The 15296-nt window shown below is 37.4% G+C and overlaps 1 protein-coding gene across 2 annotated transcripts; it reads left to right on the top strand.

The window, feature by feature from the left end:
- The first annotated feature begins 410 nt into the window (after nucleotides 1–410).
- LOC103980367 (peroxisomal membrane protein PEX14) lies at nucleotides 411–14068 on the top strand. Of its 2 annotated transcripts, XM_018824731.2 has the most exons (12): nucleotides 412–607; nucleotides 1576–1820; nucleotides 1942–1990; nucleotides 6951–7126; nucleotides 7264–7450; nucleotides 7527–7682; nucleotides 10642–10712; nucleotides 10823–10865; nucleotides 10950–11008; nucleotides 12637–12681; nucleotides 12775–12843; nucleotides 13386–14068. In XM_018824731.2, the coding sequence occupies exons 1-12, from the start codon at nucleotides 583–585 to the stop codon at nucleotides 13869–13871; spliced, it is 1611 nt and encodes a 536-aa protein (XP_018680276.2). In that variant the 5' UTR covers nucleotides 412–582; the 3' UTR covers nucleotides 13872–14068. The 2 variants fall into 2 exon arrangements, with proteins under 2 accessions (XP_009395025.2, XP_018680276.2); XM_009396750.3 differs by lacking the exon at nucleotides 12775–12843 and having other exon boundaries at nucleotides 411–607.
- The last annotated feature ends 1228 nt before the right edge of the window (nucleotides 14069–15296 follow it).

Genomic DNA, 15296 nt, shown 5'->3' with positions numbered 1-15296 from the left:
TATACGTCAAATCGTCAACATAAACAATAGGCATTGTCTTAGTAACATATTTTATAATTTTCTTCCCATGAAAGAATCAATATTTATGGTGCAAATGCAAGTATTGGAGAAATACACAAAGTTCAACATGCGAACATATTCTACAATCATATGTTTGTATAGTATATTTACCTTCGACATGGAGCTATATATATATATATATAGAGAGAGAGAGAGAGAGAGAGAGAGAGAGAGAGAGAGAGATTGGTATACAGCCCGAGCTATATCCTTACGCATAGGGTATGTTCCTCATGTTTCCAAGATAGCCCCTCGAATCCAGTGACCACAACCAGGGTATCTTTCTGGGTTTCATTCGAACGGCGTCTCGTCAAGAGGAAGACGGACAATGGGGCCCATCACTAGTTTTATGTTTTCCTCCGCTCCCTCACCGAAACGGTAGGACAGTGGCGATATCTCGGGTCTTCTGCACCAATCGCTCGTTCTTACGTTCCATGGGTTTGATCTCGGATCTTTCGTCGATCCAGTAAAAGGACTCTTCCGATCCAATCACAGGTTCTGAGCACAAGGAGCGGCCTACCGGGGATGGCGAATGATTCACAAAACTCAGGTGATCTTCCTTGCTCCCCTGTTTTTGCTCCTTTTCCGATCCTTAATCATGAATTTCCATCGGGATTTGACTTGTAAAGGTCGCTCCTTGGAGCGGATTCAGGTCGATTAGGAAGCTTAGATACGGGTTTCTGGTTTACAGAAACAACTCCGATCGGTGTTTTTGAGCCATTTGAAAGCCCTAGGTATTTTGAAGAGGATTCAACAGAGAAGTAGCATTGCGGACTGCCCCAAGTTCTGACCTTGCTTGGTGCTTCATCCGAAGTCCTTCGTACATCATCTACACCAACCTAGATATATTATGATGAAAGGATTATAAGCTTCTTGTTTATGTAGAAAACGAAAAGCTTTAACAATCCACATGGGTGCTTCATGATGATACAATCCGTAGTTGGTCTTGTCAAGTGTAATTGGTTCAGTTATACATTTTCATCTTTTTATATAATCTTGTGGACATATGATGAATGACAAATTTCATGGAGATTCATATACAGGGGGACTGAATGATAGAATGCTTCAATATCTTAGTGACACAAATATCGTGTTTTTCCTTTAGATGGACATTCTATATTTTAGATCTCTCCAATTTTCCTTTTTTTCTCTTTAAATATCATTTTGTGGCTTGTAGAATTAATTTGGTTAAAGAACTACTCAATATCTAGTGATATGCAGATTAATGGAATAATGTCAATGTGGTCTTAATATCTGAATCCACAAGTGAAAATAACAAGGTTACCTTGCACATGGCTCTGGGTCTTGACAAGTTGTTGGGCTTCTAAAATAGGTGACTATCACATACATGGATTTGTAATTAGCCACTAAAATCTTTGAGTATGTTCCACTACTCTATTAGTTATTGATAATTTGAGCTGCTGCTGCTGCTGCTTATCAAATGTAAATTATCTATGTCTGTTTCATCATGGAAAGAAAACTGTCGATATTATCAATAACATAGTTTTCAATCTGTAGCATCTGAGATGGCCAAGATAGTGGATGATGGTGGACATGAGGTCAAAGGAGAGACCGCCGATGAACCTTCATCAAAACCAATTCATGTGATTCGAGAACCAGTGAGGGATGAACAAGTGCTAAATGCTGTTAAATTTTTGTCTCATCCAAAAGTGAGAGGTTCTCCAGTGATATATAGGCGTTCATTTTTGGAGAAAAAAGGCCTTACAAAAGAGGAAATTGATGAGGCATTTCGCCGTGTACCTGTAAGATGTCCAACATATCTGTTTTTTGTTCTTTTATTAAGTGTTTATTCCTCTTGTATGGGGAATGTAAATTCATCTAGTGCTTTTAGATGCAAGTGAGCATGCTTCATTGTCATTGTAGGATCCACCTTCAAGTGTTGCAGCTGTTGAGCCAACCACAACAAACCAAGGTAATACAACATGTTCTTACTGTGCCAATCTCTAATCTTTTTATTGCAAAGTTGTAGAGGCCGATTTTTGACAAGCTTTTGAAGAACCTCGATATATTTGACAATTTCCAGATTCTTTCACCTCATTTCTGGAGCAAAGTAATTGGCCTTGGAGTTCGGTAATGATATCATGGTATCATGGCATATTCTGGGGAATATGCTTTAACCATGCCTATGTAACTTCATTATGTCTTCTGCTTGGAAGAATTTGTACTTTTGAAAAGTGGACCTGTAGGCCATTAGAGCCGTTATCATTCACCCAATCCTTGATGAGGCCTTATGTCTACAAAGTTGTGATCCTATGTAGACACATTCCTTTTCATAACTTTTGATAAAATTGTTCGATATCATGGGAAAATTTGTTGTAGACACTCTTATTAAAAACTATTGATGCTTGAGTTTGATTTTGCCATTTTGGAGCTACCACATGAAGCAATTAATACTCGAGAAGTTATTTTTGCTTTCTGTGTGCTCATCTTTTCAGTTTTAAAAAATTGGTAACCAGTTTTACAAAGTGAAGTTTTAAATTGGAATTATAAATTTTTTTAAAGAAGTTATGGTTTAGGATTAAGTAAAAGTCATTGTAAATTTCTATGTACCTTCGAGTAGATGCTGCTTTCTTACGTTTTTTGGATGATAATATTTAATATTAATGTCACTTTTTGGGTTGCCTTAACATAGAAAATGTATCATGAAGATGATAAGAGAATGAGTTGTGTACTTTTGCTAACAATTCACCTCTAATTCAAGCATAAGTAGTGTTTATGATTCTACTTTAGTTTTGTATAATCTATCCATATTAGAGGGTCGTCTTGTCACAGACAAAGCTATAAATAAGGTGTTCGATGTAATGCTCGTGTATGTCAGTGTCTTTCAGTTTTGTTCATGCTTTGCAGCAAGTAGAGGGCTTGTAGTGGACTTGGCAGCCTTATTTTGGTTGGCTTTTGTGGCCATTTCAGGCTTGTAAACGCAGGTCATGTGTAGTCATCGTGCATAGACAAAATTACCCAGAAATAAGCCATTTAGACAATCATTTTGAGGATTTTCTAACTCCGCAAAGTGGTGCAGAGTGTCAACCAACACAACACTCAGGATCTACCCGGGTGGCACATGGCTGGATGGGCTTTTGGGGTAGTGTCTAGGGTTGGTTCGCTACCTTGTTCTACAGTAGTGCCATGTGGGCACTTGTGGGGACCACCTTGCACCTTTTGTTGTGCGGTTATTCAAAGTTTGTGAAGTCTATGTTTGTAATTTGTATTGCCTATCAAGTGTTTGCTAAAATGACTATTTGTGGGATCTCGGGTTAAACGCTTCCTCTAACCTATTTTTCTTTTACGGGTCTTTAAAGGACTATAAGAGGTTTTAGGGAGGTTGATCATTTGCGGACGGACACATAAGGGTGCCACACGACTTAGGCAAAACCAACTAAGACCGTGATAGATGGTATCACAGCGGGACAAGCACACTTAGAAACATTTGGCATGTAAACATCTGATCGACAAGTTAGAGGACAAGGCCGAGTAAGTGGACATTGTTATCATGGACGCAAAGGAGAACAGGATCGACGTGAGCTCTATAATATGATGGCGAAGGCTATGTATGAGAGTTGTAGTTTGTTTTTCCATCAAGGGGAATTGCTCTGAGAACACAGAAGTGTTGAAGCAAGTGGCCAAAAGGGGTGAAAACGTGACTATGAGTCTAGAGGGACTTAGCTACCCAAAATATAAATGTTGATTAGAATGGAGGTGGACTCGGAGGAGTGTTACGGAGCTGCAAAGGCAGATCTATTGATTGTGAAGAAGAGGATGCAAATTGGAGATGACGGATAGTAAGGTCATGAACATGACAATGCCATAGTACTGCAAAGGTGGGACTTTTGTGGAGTCGTCGATCCTTTGCTCTGATAGAGGAAGAGCGCTTGGTCATGAAAGAAGCCGAGGAGGTGGAGAATGCAAAGGTAAACTCCAAGTACCGAGACAAGGCTGAAGGGCCGATGCCAAGGAATTTCGTAAGACTGATGTCAACGGGCTTCCCATCAAAATAGCTGAAAGTGGAGGACTTCATGTTGATGCAGGAGCGCTCGACCAAGGAACAAAGTATGCAGTATACGGTGCTGTACCTTTTCTACTTATAGTAGTAGACAACAAAAATAGTGGAGAAGAAGGTACAATCCTATAGGTGAGTAAAACTATTGGAGACTTGCTCTAACTCAGAGTGAAATTTTGCTCTTTTCGTGCAAAACTTCTTGCATTCTAGAAGTTTGATAGCAATGAGAAAGCAAATCGCAGTAGCTAACTCAACGCAATGAGTGCAAACACATCGGGTGCTTTGGAAGCATGAGTAGGGTAGGTGAAGACTAGTAACTAGCTCGATGTATGGAGTACAACACTCGAGGAGACAAGAGAAGTCGAGTAATCTTTGCCTTCTCAACTCATAAGAGAATGAGCGAAACCGAGTACCCTAGTTTTTTTATTTATCTAACAAAAGAGCTCTGTATAGGTTCAAAGACCCTTTGAAGAAACTTAGTGGAAGACAACGATTGTCAAATCCTCACCAATGGTGATCGGTGCTACTGAAAGTAGACTATCTGCTTCATTTTCCAATAGAATATTAATCGAAAACGGAAGTGATGTGAACCTACTTGAAGGCGACAACTAAGTGGAAATAGAGTCGATGAGCAAATTTCGTGAAGGAAAGACTTCAAAAACTTCAAAGTATGTGAGACAATGCTTGTTAAAGCTCCAATAGGCATCAACCTAGTTCAAGCGACGTGGGACATTTTAGAGATTGACGAATAACAAGGAAGTTGTTTTCCTTTATCTAAAGGATCCACAGGAACTAACAATTATTAACACAATTAGACCGACCCCACACTAGAGTCAGAGTTATTGGTGAGTTGAAACAACATAGCGGATCAATGTTCAATTGCTCAAACAACACAGGGAATAGTTGGCAGCCAGGAAGTGCATTGCAACTTGAGCAGAAGTTGAAGGTTTAGCAAAGACGAGGAGATGCAGCATCCACAAAGGCTTTGACAAGGACGTCGAAGGAATAAGCGGAGGAGAATGTCACCGACAAAGCTGTAAACAGGATGTTCAATATAATACTTGTGTATGTCCATGTCTTTCGGTTTTGTTTATGCTTTGCACAGTATATGGAGGGCTTGCAGTAGGCTTGATAGCCTCATTTTGGTTGGCTTTTGTGGTCGTTTCAGGCTTGTAAATGCAGGTTATGTGTAGTCGTCGTGTAGAAGCAAAATTGCCCATAAATAGGCTATCCAGGCAGTCATTTTGGGGGTTTTCTAGCTCCATAGAGTGGTGCGGAGTGTCAGTCAGCACAACACTTAAGAACTACCCAGGGGGCATATGGCTGGATGGGCCTTTGAGGTAGTGTCTAGGGTTGGTTCGTTGTCTTGTTTCACAGTAATGTCATGTGGGCACTTGTGGGGGCTTTTAGCTGTGGCGAATCACCTTGGACCCTTTTTCGTATGATTATTCAGAGTTTACAAAGTCTATGTTTGTAATTTGCATTATCTATCAAGTGTTTGCTGAAATGGCTACTTGTGGGATTCTGAGTTAAACACTTCCTCTAACCCATCTTCTTTTTTGCAGGTCCTTAAGGAATCATAAGAGGTTTCGGGGAGGCTAACCCTTTATGGACAGACATGCAAGGGTGCCACACAATTTAGGCAAAACCGCTAAGTTCGTGATAGCCTGATGCATGAATGCTGATCGCTTAGCACACTTACAGGGAAGAGATGGTCTATTCGCTACACTCACATGTAGGGTAGAGGCGTTTAGGTTTCAAGGGTCACATGTCGATGGATTTGGTGTGGTTGGTTTCCTTACCTAGGCTCGAACTCGGTTCGAACCAAATTAAGCACTTGCCTAAACCGTCCGACAGTTGGGCTAAGGGGCACTCTTGGACCACGCCCAACCAAAGATCTTGTCTGATACTTGGGTCTCACCTCACCTCACCCGAGCGCTTAGGCGAGTACCTCAGCATCTATTGACATCACTATTGATGTTTAACAGTGCATCGACACATAGTACACCAATATGTATTGAAGTGTGTTTTGCGAAGAAGAGAACTTATGATCACGAGCCTTAATTTCAACCATTTTAATTGATTTTAATGGTTGATACATACCGTTCTAGGCAAAAAGTAGTTCCATGGTTTGTTTCACTATATGATGGCTTGTTTTGCAAACTATAATTGTTGAGATCTTTAGATTTAGTTAGCCAAAAATTGAAAACCAAAATTTGCTTTTACAATGTCTACTCCCTATGCAACTCATGGAAACCTAATGTGACTTCTTTGTCTTTATTGTTTCATTTTATGACTTCTACTCCCATGTGCAACTAATGGATATTTGGACAAGAAAATGTTTTCATTAATCATATCCATAACTCATTTTTTTGTCGTCTCTTCTTTGGAAAATTCAAAACATCATCTGTACATCCCTGGAAACCTAAATCCTGGTGGCAATAAATCTCCATGTCCTAGAAATAATGAATCCGCCTGTATATAGAGCTGAACGACATCCCAGATTTTACAGAGTCCAATAGCATCCAGATTTGTAGAATCCAAGTTGAAGTTGCAGGTGCTGAAAGATTTGGAAAAGCATTAGTATGGATAGCTGTTTGAAATCCTGATAACCCTTTTGAGAAATCTATACTTATATTATCTAGGTAAATCTGGTCTTCAATTTGCCTCAGCTGTTCTGCATGTCATAATAGGATATTCACATAAGAACCAGCAATTCAAATCTCTACCAATTGTTAGTCATCGATCACTGCATGCTTATTTAATGGTTATTGTACCTGATTTCTGCACAAGTTTGTAACTTGAGTCATTTGGACTTGCCTGCATTGTTTATCTTTCCAATGTTAACTGGCTTTCTCCTTTCTTCTGTTGTTAGCTGTCCAAGAAAAATCATCTGGAACCTTGCAGCCACAAGTTGCCAATCAAGTTTCACAACAAACGCCTTTTGCTTCTGCAACTACTAGCTTGCGTCAATCAAGATTTCACTGGAGTATGGCTCTTTTTGTTGTTGGACTTGCTGCTTCGGGAGCTGGAACAGCAGTGCTTTTCAAGGTACCAATTCATTTAACTGACATCTATTCTTTTGCTAGTAGTGTTCAAACTGCTGATGCTTTGCTGCCTGTAAGCATAAGCTAGCTTCAGAATCTTTCAATGATTCTCAAAGTTCTCTTGTACCATTTGATATATAGAAAAAGATTGTTCCGAAGTTGAAAGCTTGGATTCGGAAGGTTGTGGCAGAAGAGAACGATCTCAAGTTTAATAAAGTATCAAAATCTAACATAGCTGAAGGAGCAGCAGAAGCTGCAAAAGCGGCTGCTTCTGCTGCTGCTGCTGTTGCTATTGCAAGTCAAGAATTGTTGAATGCCAAAAATGAAGGTCATCATCTGTGAACTATTCTTTTTACTGATCTGTAGATCATATTAAATGTTTAAACTTTTCATTTTCTGGTTAGAGAGGAAATACTTTGAGGCTTTTACTAGAATGTTAGATGTTCAAGTAGAAGAGATGAAATCCATGGGCAATGCTATCCGCAAAATGGAAATTACAAGGAGGGAATTTTCAGAAGACAAAGGGATACAAGAATACATGCAATCCCAATCATGGAAGGGTAAGTTAATGGAATAAGCACTCAGTTATACTTTTTTCCCCATAATATTACTTATCATTTGGTGATCCTGGAATAATGACTTAGTGACAAAGATAGCTATTCATCAATTGCTTGCAAATTGAAATAAAATACTTTGGTTTTAAGAAATGAGAATCTTGCTTAGTGAAGTTGTTATGATTTTCTTTTGATATTGAATGAAGAATGATATAACTTTCTTGATAAAGGAAGTAAAATCTTTTGTTTTTATAACCATAGAATTTATTATCTTTATGAATAGTATGATGGGCCCAGAGTACTTTAGAAAATGACTGAAGCATATCTTCCATTTAAAAGAATGATCTGGTGATGCCTTTACCCAGTTGGTATTAACCATCTTCCTGGACAGAAGAGAAAAGCATCACACCAATTTAGCATTTTGCTGACTGCAAGTAGTAACCATGATCCATGTATTATTTATCCATCAGCTATCCTTATGAGACTTACGAGATCTGTCTATGAAGTCTTGTCTAGAAATAATGCATGTCATGAGGACACAACTGATGGCATAGAGAGGTCTTCTTCTTCCTCTTTCTTTGAATCTCACTCTACTGCAGTTTGTTATTACCACTTCTTACTTCTTTCCTTGATACTCGTTCTTTTGCAGTTTGTTATTACCACTTCTTGCATTTCCACAACTCTGAACTCTGAAGTAGGACTAACTTTGTTAGTGATGTAGTGATCTATGATAGGCTGATGAATATGCTGGACATTTATATTTAGATTTGCTGCAATTGGGAAATCGAACACATACAATGTGTAATATGGTATCTTCTATATGAGTGTATTTGGGTTGGGTATTTGTTTTTTGTGAAACATGTTACTGCTGATTTTTCCATCTCCAGGTTTATTTCAAATAATTCTGTCTGTTCTGGTGATAAAAGATCATGACTGCAAAACCTATTGTTGATGACTTGATGTTGGTTTAGGATTGATGTTTTCTAGTTGTTCATATTTTTGGTGTAGTAATCTGTCCATTCTTTTTGAAGCTCAAAAACTATAACATAAATGAAAATTCAAAATCCTGCTACAGCTATGCATAAAACTATATTTGGCATAGTAATATGCATTTTTCATAATAGATACCTTGATTCCCTCTTTGTATTAGATAATTTATAGCTGTAGCAAGATTTCTGATAGCTGTTTCTGAGTTGTAAACTCAAGAAGCATTATGGTCTTAGAACAATAAGTTAGGCATCTTGGTTATTGGGTAATTGTTATCAAGGTTTGACATCTTGGGTATAGTACCTATATTGGTCCCTGGTCGAACTGATGAATCTAGTTCGTATCAGCAATACTGATACACAGTCCGTTGGTATATGCTACAGTAGCAAAAAGTGAGGGAGGAGGAGAAGAGAAGAAGTACGACAGTCTGGCTAATGGTGGCAGGCAGCTGGTGGCAATGGCATGCTCCTCACTCTAGGGGTTTGGGGATTGATAACAATCGGGAGAGAGAGACATAGAGACAAAGGGAGATGATCTTTTACGGACGGACACGCAAGGGTACCACACGACTTAGGCAAAATCAACTAAGTTTGTGACGGTACGACATTATCTAGTCGTTCATAAAAAACAATCTTATGCTAAGCCTATATGCATTAGGGTGATGAAGGAAAGCAATGGGATGAGAAAAGTGACGGTGGTCTAGGGGCAAACCACCCACTTTTGCCTGGGCACACTCTGTTCCATTCCTTGATTTCAGAACCGAAGTAGAATGAGTGAAAAGACTAATCTTTTCGGATCATCATATAGTAGGTTCCCTGTGTGCTTTTTTCTTATGGAAAGCATCGAAAAGGATAGCATGTATGCTCTCGACCCTGAGACAAGCCTTTACTTTCTCTTTCTCTTTCTCCTTTTGACTGAAATCAATGTTTTCTTTCTTGGACCTTATGAAGCAATCAAATCTTTAAGACTGATCTCCTCAGAACACTAGCCAGTGGAGTGCTATCCTGTTTGTGCCCTTTCCATGCTGACTACTTGACCTACCCCGTTGGCTATTTCTAAGTGGTATTAAGAACTTGGTAAAATCTGTCAAACTTGGTTGGTGTTACAACAACAAAAAAGAAAACCTATCTATATGAGATGAGGCATGTTTATGAATTATAGTACTACTACAGTTGTCATGCTTTTTCGTGTGCAACTAATGATCATATACGACAACAACGACAACAAAGCTGTAAGTCTCGACTATTTAGGATTGACTCTATGGATCTTTTACCGTCATTGAGATATGTAAAAATCTATATGTCATATGTCATAGCAAGGTCATCAATTTCGAATAATACTGTCCGGTACGGGCGGTACATACCGGTCCGTCAGCAGATCGGTATATGGACCACCCGTTAACGGACGGTATATATATATATATATATATATATATATATATACACATACATATATAATACATATATATACATACATACATATATATTACCGATGTCGCCTTTCCATTCTCCCACGCGGGGCGACGTCGCCGAGGCGATGCAACATCGCCTTTTATAAAAATATTTATATATAAAAAAATCCTTTATATATAAATATAAATAAATAAATAAATATATATATATATATATATATATATATATATATAGGTGACGTCTCCTTGGGGAGAAGAGAGAGGCGTTGTCGTCGTCAAATTTTTATTTTATTATTATATATATATATATATATATACACTGAAAGATATATCGCTCAGTATATTGTATCGTACCGTACTGAACGAATGTCGAAACTCCAGTATGGTACGATATTTCAATCCTTGTGTCATAGTATCAAATATTTTTGTTTAATATGCATATTTGTATGGCAATTTATTTATTTTTATTTTCGTCCAAGTTGATTTTCCAAGATAAATGCTGTTAGCAATTATGAAATTCTGATTCATCGTAGATGGCTGTACTATTTATTTCTCTGCAATCCTCAGGGACCACCAACAATCCATGGAGAACAAATCAAGTGAAGCAAGCAACTTCTAATTTTAATTCAGGCTCAAAGGTTTGTTGTGACTTTTGCTATCTGTATTCCTTACAATAAATGTATGTAACACTAAGTTGCTATTTGAAATCTGTAGACAATTTTTTAACTAGTTCAATCATTCTTTTCAGCATCTGGAAGTAAATGGTTCTCCTGATATGGATTCTGGAATAGGTTGTCATTCAAATTTTGGTCACTTTTAACTTCCAATTTACCTTGCAAATTATGATTTTGTTCTCTAATTCAATTTGTATACAGCGAAGCCATTAACAACCCCTGCTTCCATGGAACCACCCCATCCCAAATCATACATGGAGGTAAGCCACTTGGGGTTACTCTGGTAAAATATTATTTGTATCCATGAGAGAAGAACTGCAGCTTTTTGGTGCATTAACTAAATGCAGCAAAATTTTGTGTTTTTTTTTCTCTGGTGGATATCCAGCAATATCTATTGCTTTCTCTTGTAACTAGTTAATTCTGATTTTGACTTTGATCTTCTCATTTCTTCTTCTCTCTTGCTAACACGTTTATGTGAAATTCATGCCTTGAACTTAATCATAATTGTTTGACTATTATCTTTATTTCACTTTGAGTTAAGAGACTCATCCTCATAGTCATTGCATATATTACTATCTCAGAAAGAAATGGTTTTAGTTCCATTGTGTGGCCACAAGTGATGCTAAATTACCAAGTGTGTTTTTTGGCCTTTTCTTGTATTGTTCACATATCATATCCATGGGACAGCTGGGCTTTTCTTTCACTACCTAAATGACAGTAAAATTTTGTGGTATTCTTTAGTGGATATCCAGCAATGTCGATTGCTTTTCTTGTAGCCTGTCAGCTATAATGGTGCAAGTTTGGTATCCTTATTTCTTTTCCTCTCCCGCTAAAACATTTATGTGCAATTCATGCCTTGACTGTATTCATAATTGTCTGACGAGTTTCTTATTTTGCTTTGAGTTGAAGGCTCAATCTTCATAGTGAATGCATATCTTATAATTTCATAAAGCAAAATCTCTGCTGCATCATAGAGTTTAGTTCCATGTTGTGGCCACATAGTTAATTCTAAATATTCAGTTGGGTTTTTTGGCCTCTATTATTTAGGAAAATATGGAATGTTCAAATAAAGTAGTTCTAATGATGTGTCAATGGAATTCTTGATGGGAATTACAATTTTTTATGACCATTCAGTGCATTAACATATTTGCAGTTTAGGTTTAAGGAATTATCTATTGACATAAAAAATATTTGCAATTTAGGCATGGTAGGTTTAGATCTTCCGATCAATTCTAGATCTGAATATTTTATGTTTCAAAAAGCTTAATTAATTAAGTCCAAGGTTTGCCTTATCGTAACATATCGCTCGGTACGGACGGTATGTACTGATCTGATAGGGCATCGGTATGGCCGGTACATTGGTGCGCCTCCATATACAATGCGTCGGTATACTCGGTATGACTCGGTACATATCGTACCGACAATTGATCGGTACATTGGTATGGATTGGTAAGGCAAACTATGATTAAATCCTAATAAACTGATATTTGGTAAGAGCCAAAATATACAATTCAGTGCTTAACTATAAGAAGCTTATAGGTAGTTAATTAAGGTTCTATTTTGCACTAACAAATCTAAGATATCATAAATTGGTTTTCACAAGTTAAATCTAATCCTGTGGGCTATGTCAAAGTTAGTGATTCACAAGGATGAGGAAAAAGAATCCAAAGCAAGTACATGCTATTATTTTTCTCAGGAAGGAAAGAGAAAGTTTAAATAAAATAAAATAAAAATTCTCTCTTTATGAGCCTTCATTTTGAGCAGTTAAATATTTTTAAGGTTAACTTGCATTTTTTATCTGTCAAATCAATGAACACTGTGTATGTGAGATTTATCGCTCTTTTGCTTCTAAACTTTTGTGCTTTGGTACATCATTCCTGGTTTGCAGATTATAGAAATGATACAAAGAGGGGAAAAACCTCCAAACATCAAGGTGCATTGCTTCTTCCACTTGTTATCTATGTTAGACTTGTTTCGTTATGAGTCATTTTTAAGTGTTTTTGCACTTTCATGTTACAATGAACAGGAGATTGATGACAACCCTCCCAATCCTAACCAGCCAATATCTAAACCTCTTCTAGCTCCTAAGCGCAAGGTTTGGACTTCAAAAATTCTTACCTTTTTATACTACCTCTGTAAGACTACAAGGTTATATAAGAAGAATGTGGTTATAGATGTTACATAGACCAAGGACTCAAATATAGGTCTTGAATCGAGATTTCAAACCTTGTTGACACAGACGGATAACAAAAATTTATATATTGTAATATGTGCTTGTGGATTTACACTGTACTAGTCATTTTTGTTGGATTTCCTATTTGGACTTGAGCCATTAGGTAACCAATTTTTGTATGAAGTATATTGTTTTCTCAACACTTGTGATATTATAACTTGTCTATTTGGTTCCGCTTGAGCACAAATTGTATAAGGACTAGAATATGAGAACCTACCTGTTATTTTAATTCCTAGGTTTAATGGTAGGATTCTCTTTTAGGGATGTCAATATTTTTGAATTAGCATAGATTTGTCATTTTGGATTTTCTCTACCTACAATTTTATTTATTTACAGCATAGTATCATGGCATTGGTTTTGTTCTTTTAGCTTATTTTACAAATTATCCACTATTACTGTCACAGCCTTGGGAAGTCACTCAACAAGCTGAGCAGAGACTCAGTTATGGACTTCACTCCCAAGCAAATGGCCAAGGACTGAATTCTGAGGTCCGAGAGACCAATTCTCAGCCAAATGGGAGCCATTCCAATGGCTCAGAGCCTTGGTGGAGAAAGAAAACCATTAAGATCTCTGAGGTCGAACCTGAATCAGAGGAGCAGTTTTATGATGCAATGAGGGGAAATGCAAGTCCGATGAAACGAGGATGGGTTCCTCCTCAGCCACCAACACTCCTGATGCCAGAAGCTGCTGATGCTATCAGACAACTAAAACCATCCATTCAGAAGCAGCAGTCTGTAGACGAGACCTTGACGGTTGGCCCTAGCAATGGAGAAGACCTTGATGCAAAAGCATCCGATTCAACCATTGAACCAGAAATGCCCGGCAGTACAGGGATGGACTTCAGTCAAGCAAAAGATCAGGAAAGGGAAGTCAGTGTAGAAATCAACTGAACAAGTATAATGGTTTTAACCGTTGTTAAATGTATATCGATGTTCTTGCACACTATGGAACAAAGTCTTTGTCAGTCTAAGTTTACATATTTTTGTAAGTGTCAATAAATAACAAAACCTTACTAGATGAGAAACGTTGGAGTGGATGGGTATGTTGAGTACATTGCTGAATGTTTACTGCTTCAGATTTGCTTCCAGTTTGATGGCAGAACTCTTATTTTTTTTGGGTTCTTTTATTTGTTACACTAGTAACTAATACGAATTTTGAAATGAGTCTTTTCCTACGTCTATGGTTTTTCTGGCCTCTATTTTCTTGTCGATGAAGTCTATGACATGTTTCCTAAATATTTTGGTTGTAGCATTATTGGTGTTTGATGCAGAAAATTTTCATTTTAGCTGCTTGCTGCAACTTAGAATAGCTATCTATGTATATGACTGCAGTGAACTAACTGGAATGTTTTGTAAAGACTTTTGTGTCATCATCATGATTGCCTGTAATGAAATTATCTATGATGAGTTTCTCATTAATACAGGATGCATAATTTTATGCCTATGATATCGTGATTTGAGAGTTGATAAATTACTATGATGGATGAGAAGTCTTATCATAGCACTAATACTTCAATTCACTCTGTACTATATAGTCCGAAGCATATTTTGTTATTTTCACGAATATTTAAAATGTGTTGATTCTTGTAGCTATCGGATCTTAAAAGATATGATGTTCAACTGCCATCAGGATAGGATGCACATGCGGAAAGATCATTCTCATAATTCAAACTTCAAACTTTGATAATAGATATAAGACATGAATATTCGAACACCATGTCATCGTCAGTCCGATTGCTACTCAAAACGCTCTATACATATCAGCTGAAAGTGGTTATTGCTTAATAGAAGTTATGATTCTTTTGTAATTAATACTATTTTTGTTTGCCTTTGTGTGAGTTTAGGATCCAGTTAAGGTTTATTTTAGCTCATGGTTTTGATCATACGTCTCTTAAGCTCTTATAATTTATTCATATATAAAATAATCTTTATATTTTTTAAAACGTAGCATATAAATCCTATAATTTACTTACGTGACATATTTACTTACTATAAATCATTAATATAATAACATATATAATTTAAGTTCTCTTAAAATAATAAGACCTCCACCAATGACGGGAGGTGGCGTCATCGTGGAAGCGACCACCAACAGTAGCACTGAGTCACTACTATATAACAGGATGTCATACGCACACAGCATCTCCCGCGATGATGATAAGCTTAGGAGTTTCCTATCATGCCTTAGGTGGATGTGCGTCGACTAATTCGATGCTACACATACAATGGTCTCTTGGTCCCTCTTCATCCTCCTAGGCGTCTTTATCCCTATCGCTTCCTATTTCGTCCTCTCCTGCACCCTCACCCACTATGCCT

The sequence above is a fragment of the Musa acuminata genome, chromosome BXJ1-4 (genome assembly GCF_036884655.1).
Source record: "Musa acuminata AAA Group cultivar baxijiao chromosome BXJ1-4, Cavendish_Baxijiao_AAA, whole genome shotgun sequence".
Taxonomy (NCBI): Eukaryota; Viridiplantae; Streptophyta; class Magnoliopsida; order Zingiberales; family Musaceae; genus Musa; species Musa acuminata.
Note: the sequence above shows the minus strand (reverse complement) of the source record. Positions and strands in the feature narration are given on the sequence as shown.

Coding starts and splice junctions, on each gene's coding strand:
- LOC103980367 (XM_018824731.2), top strand. CDS start 583: ATGGCGAATGATTCACAAAACTCAG. Junction 7,127..7,263: donor GAACAGCAGTGCTTTTCAAG/GTACCAATTCAT, acceptor TTTGATATATAG/AAAAAGATTGTTCCGAAGTT. Junction 10,713..10,822: donor ATTTTAATTCAGGCTCAAAG/GTTTGTTGTGAC, acceptor CATTCTTTTCAG/CATCTGGAAGTAAATGGTTC.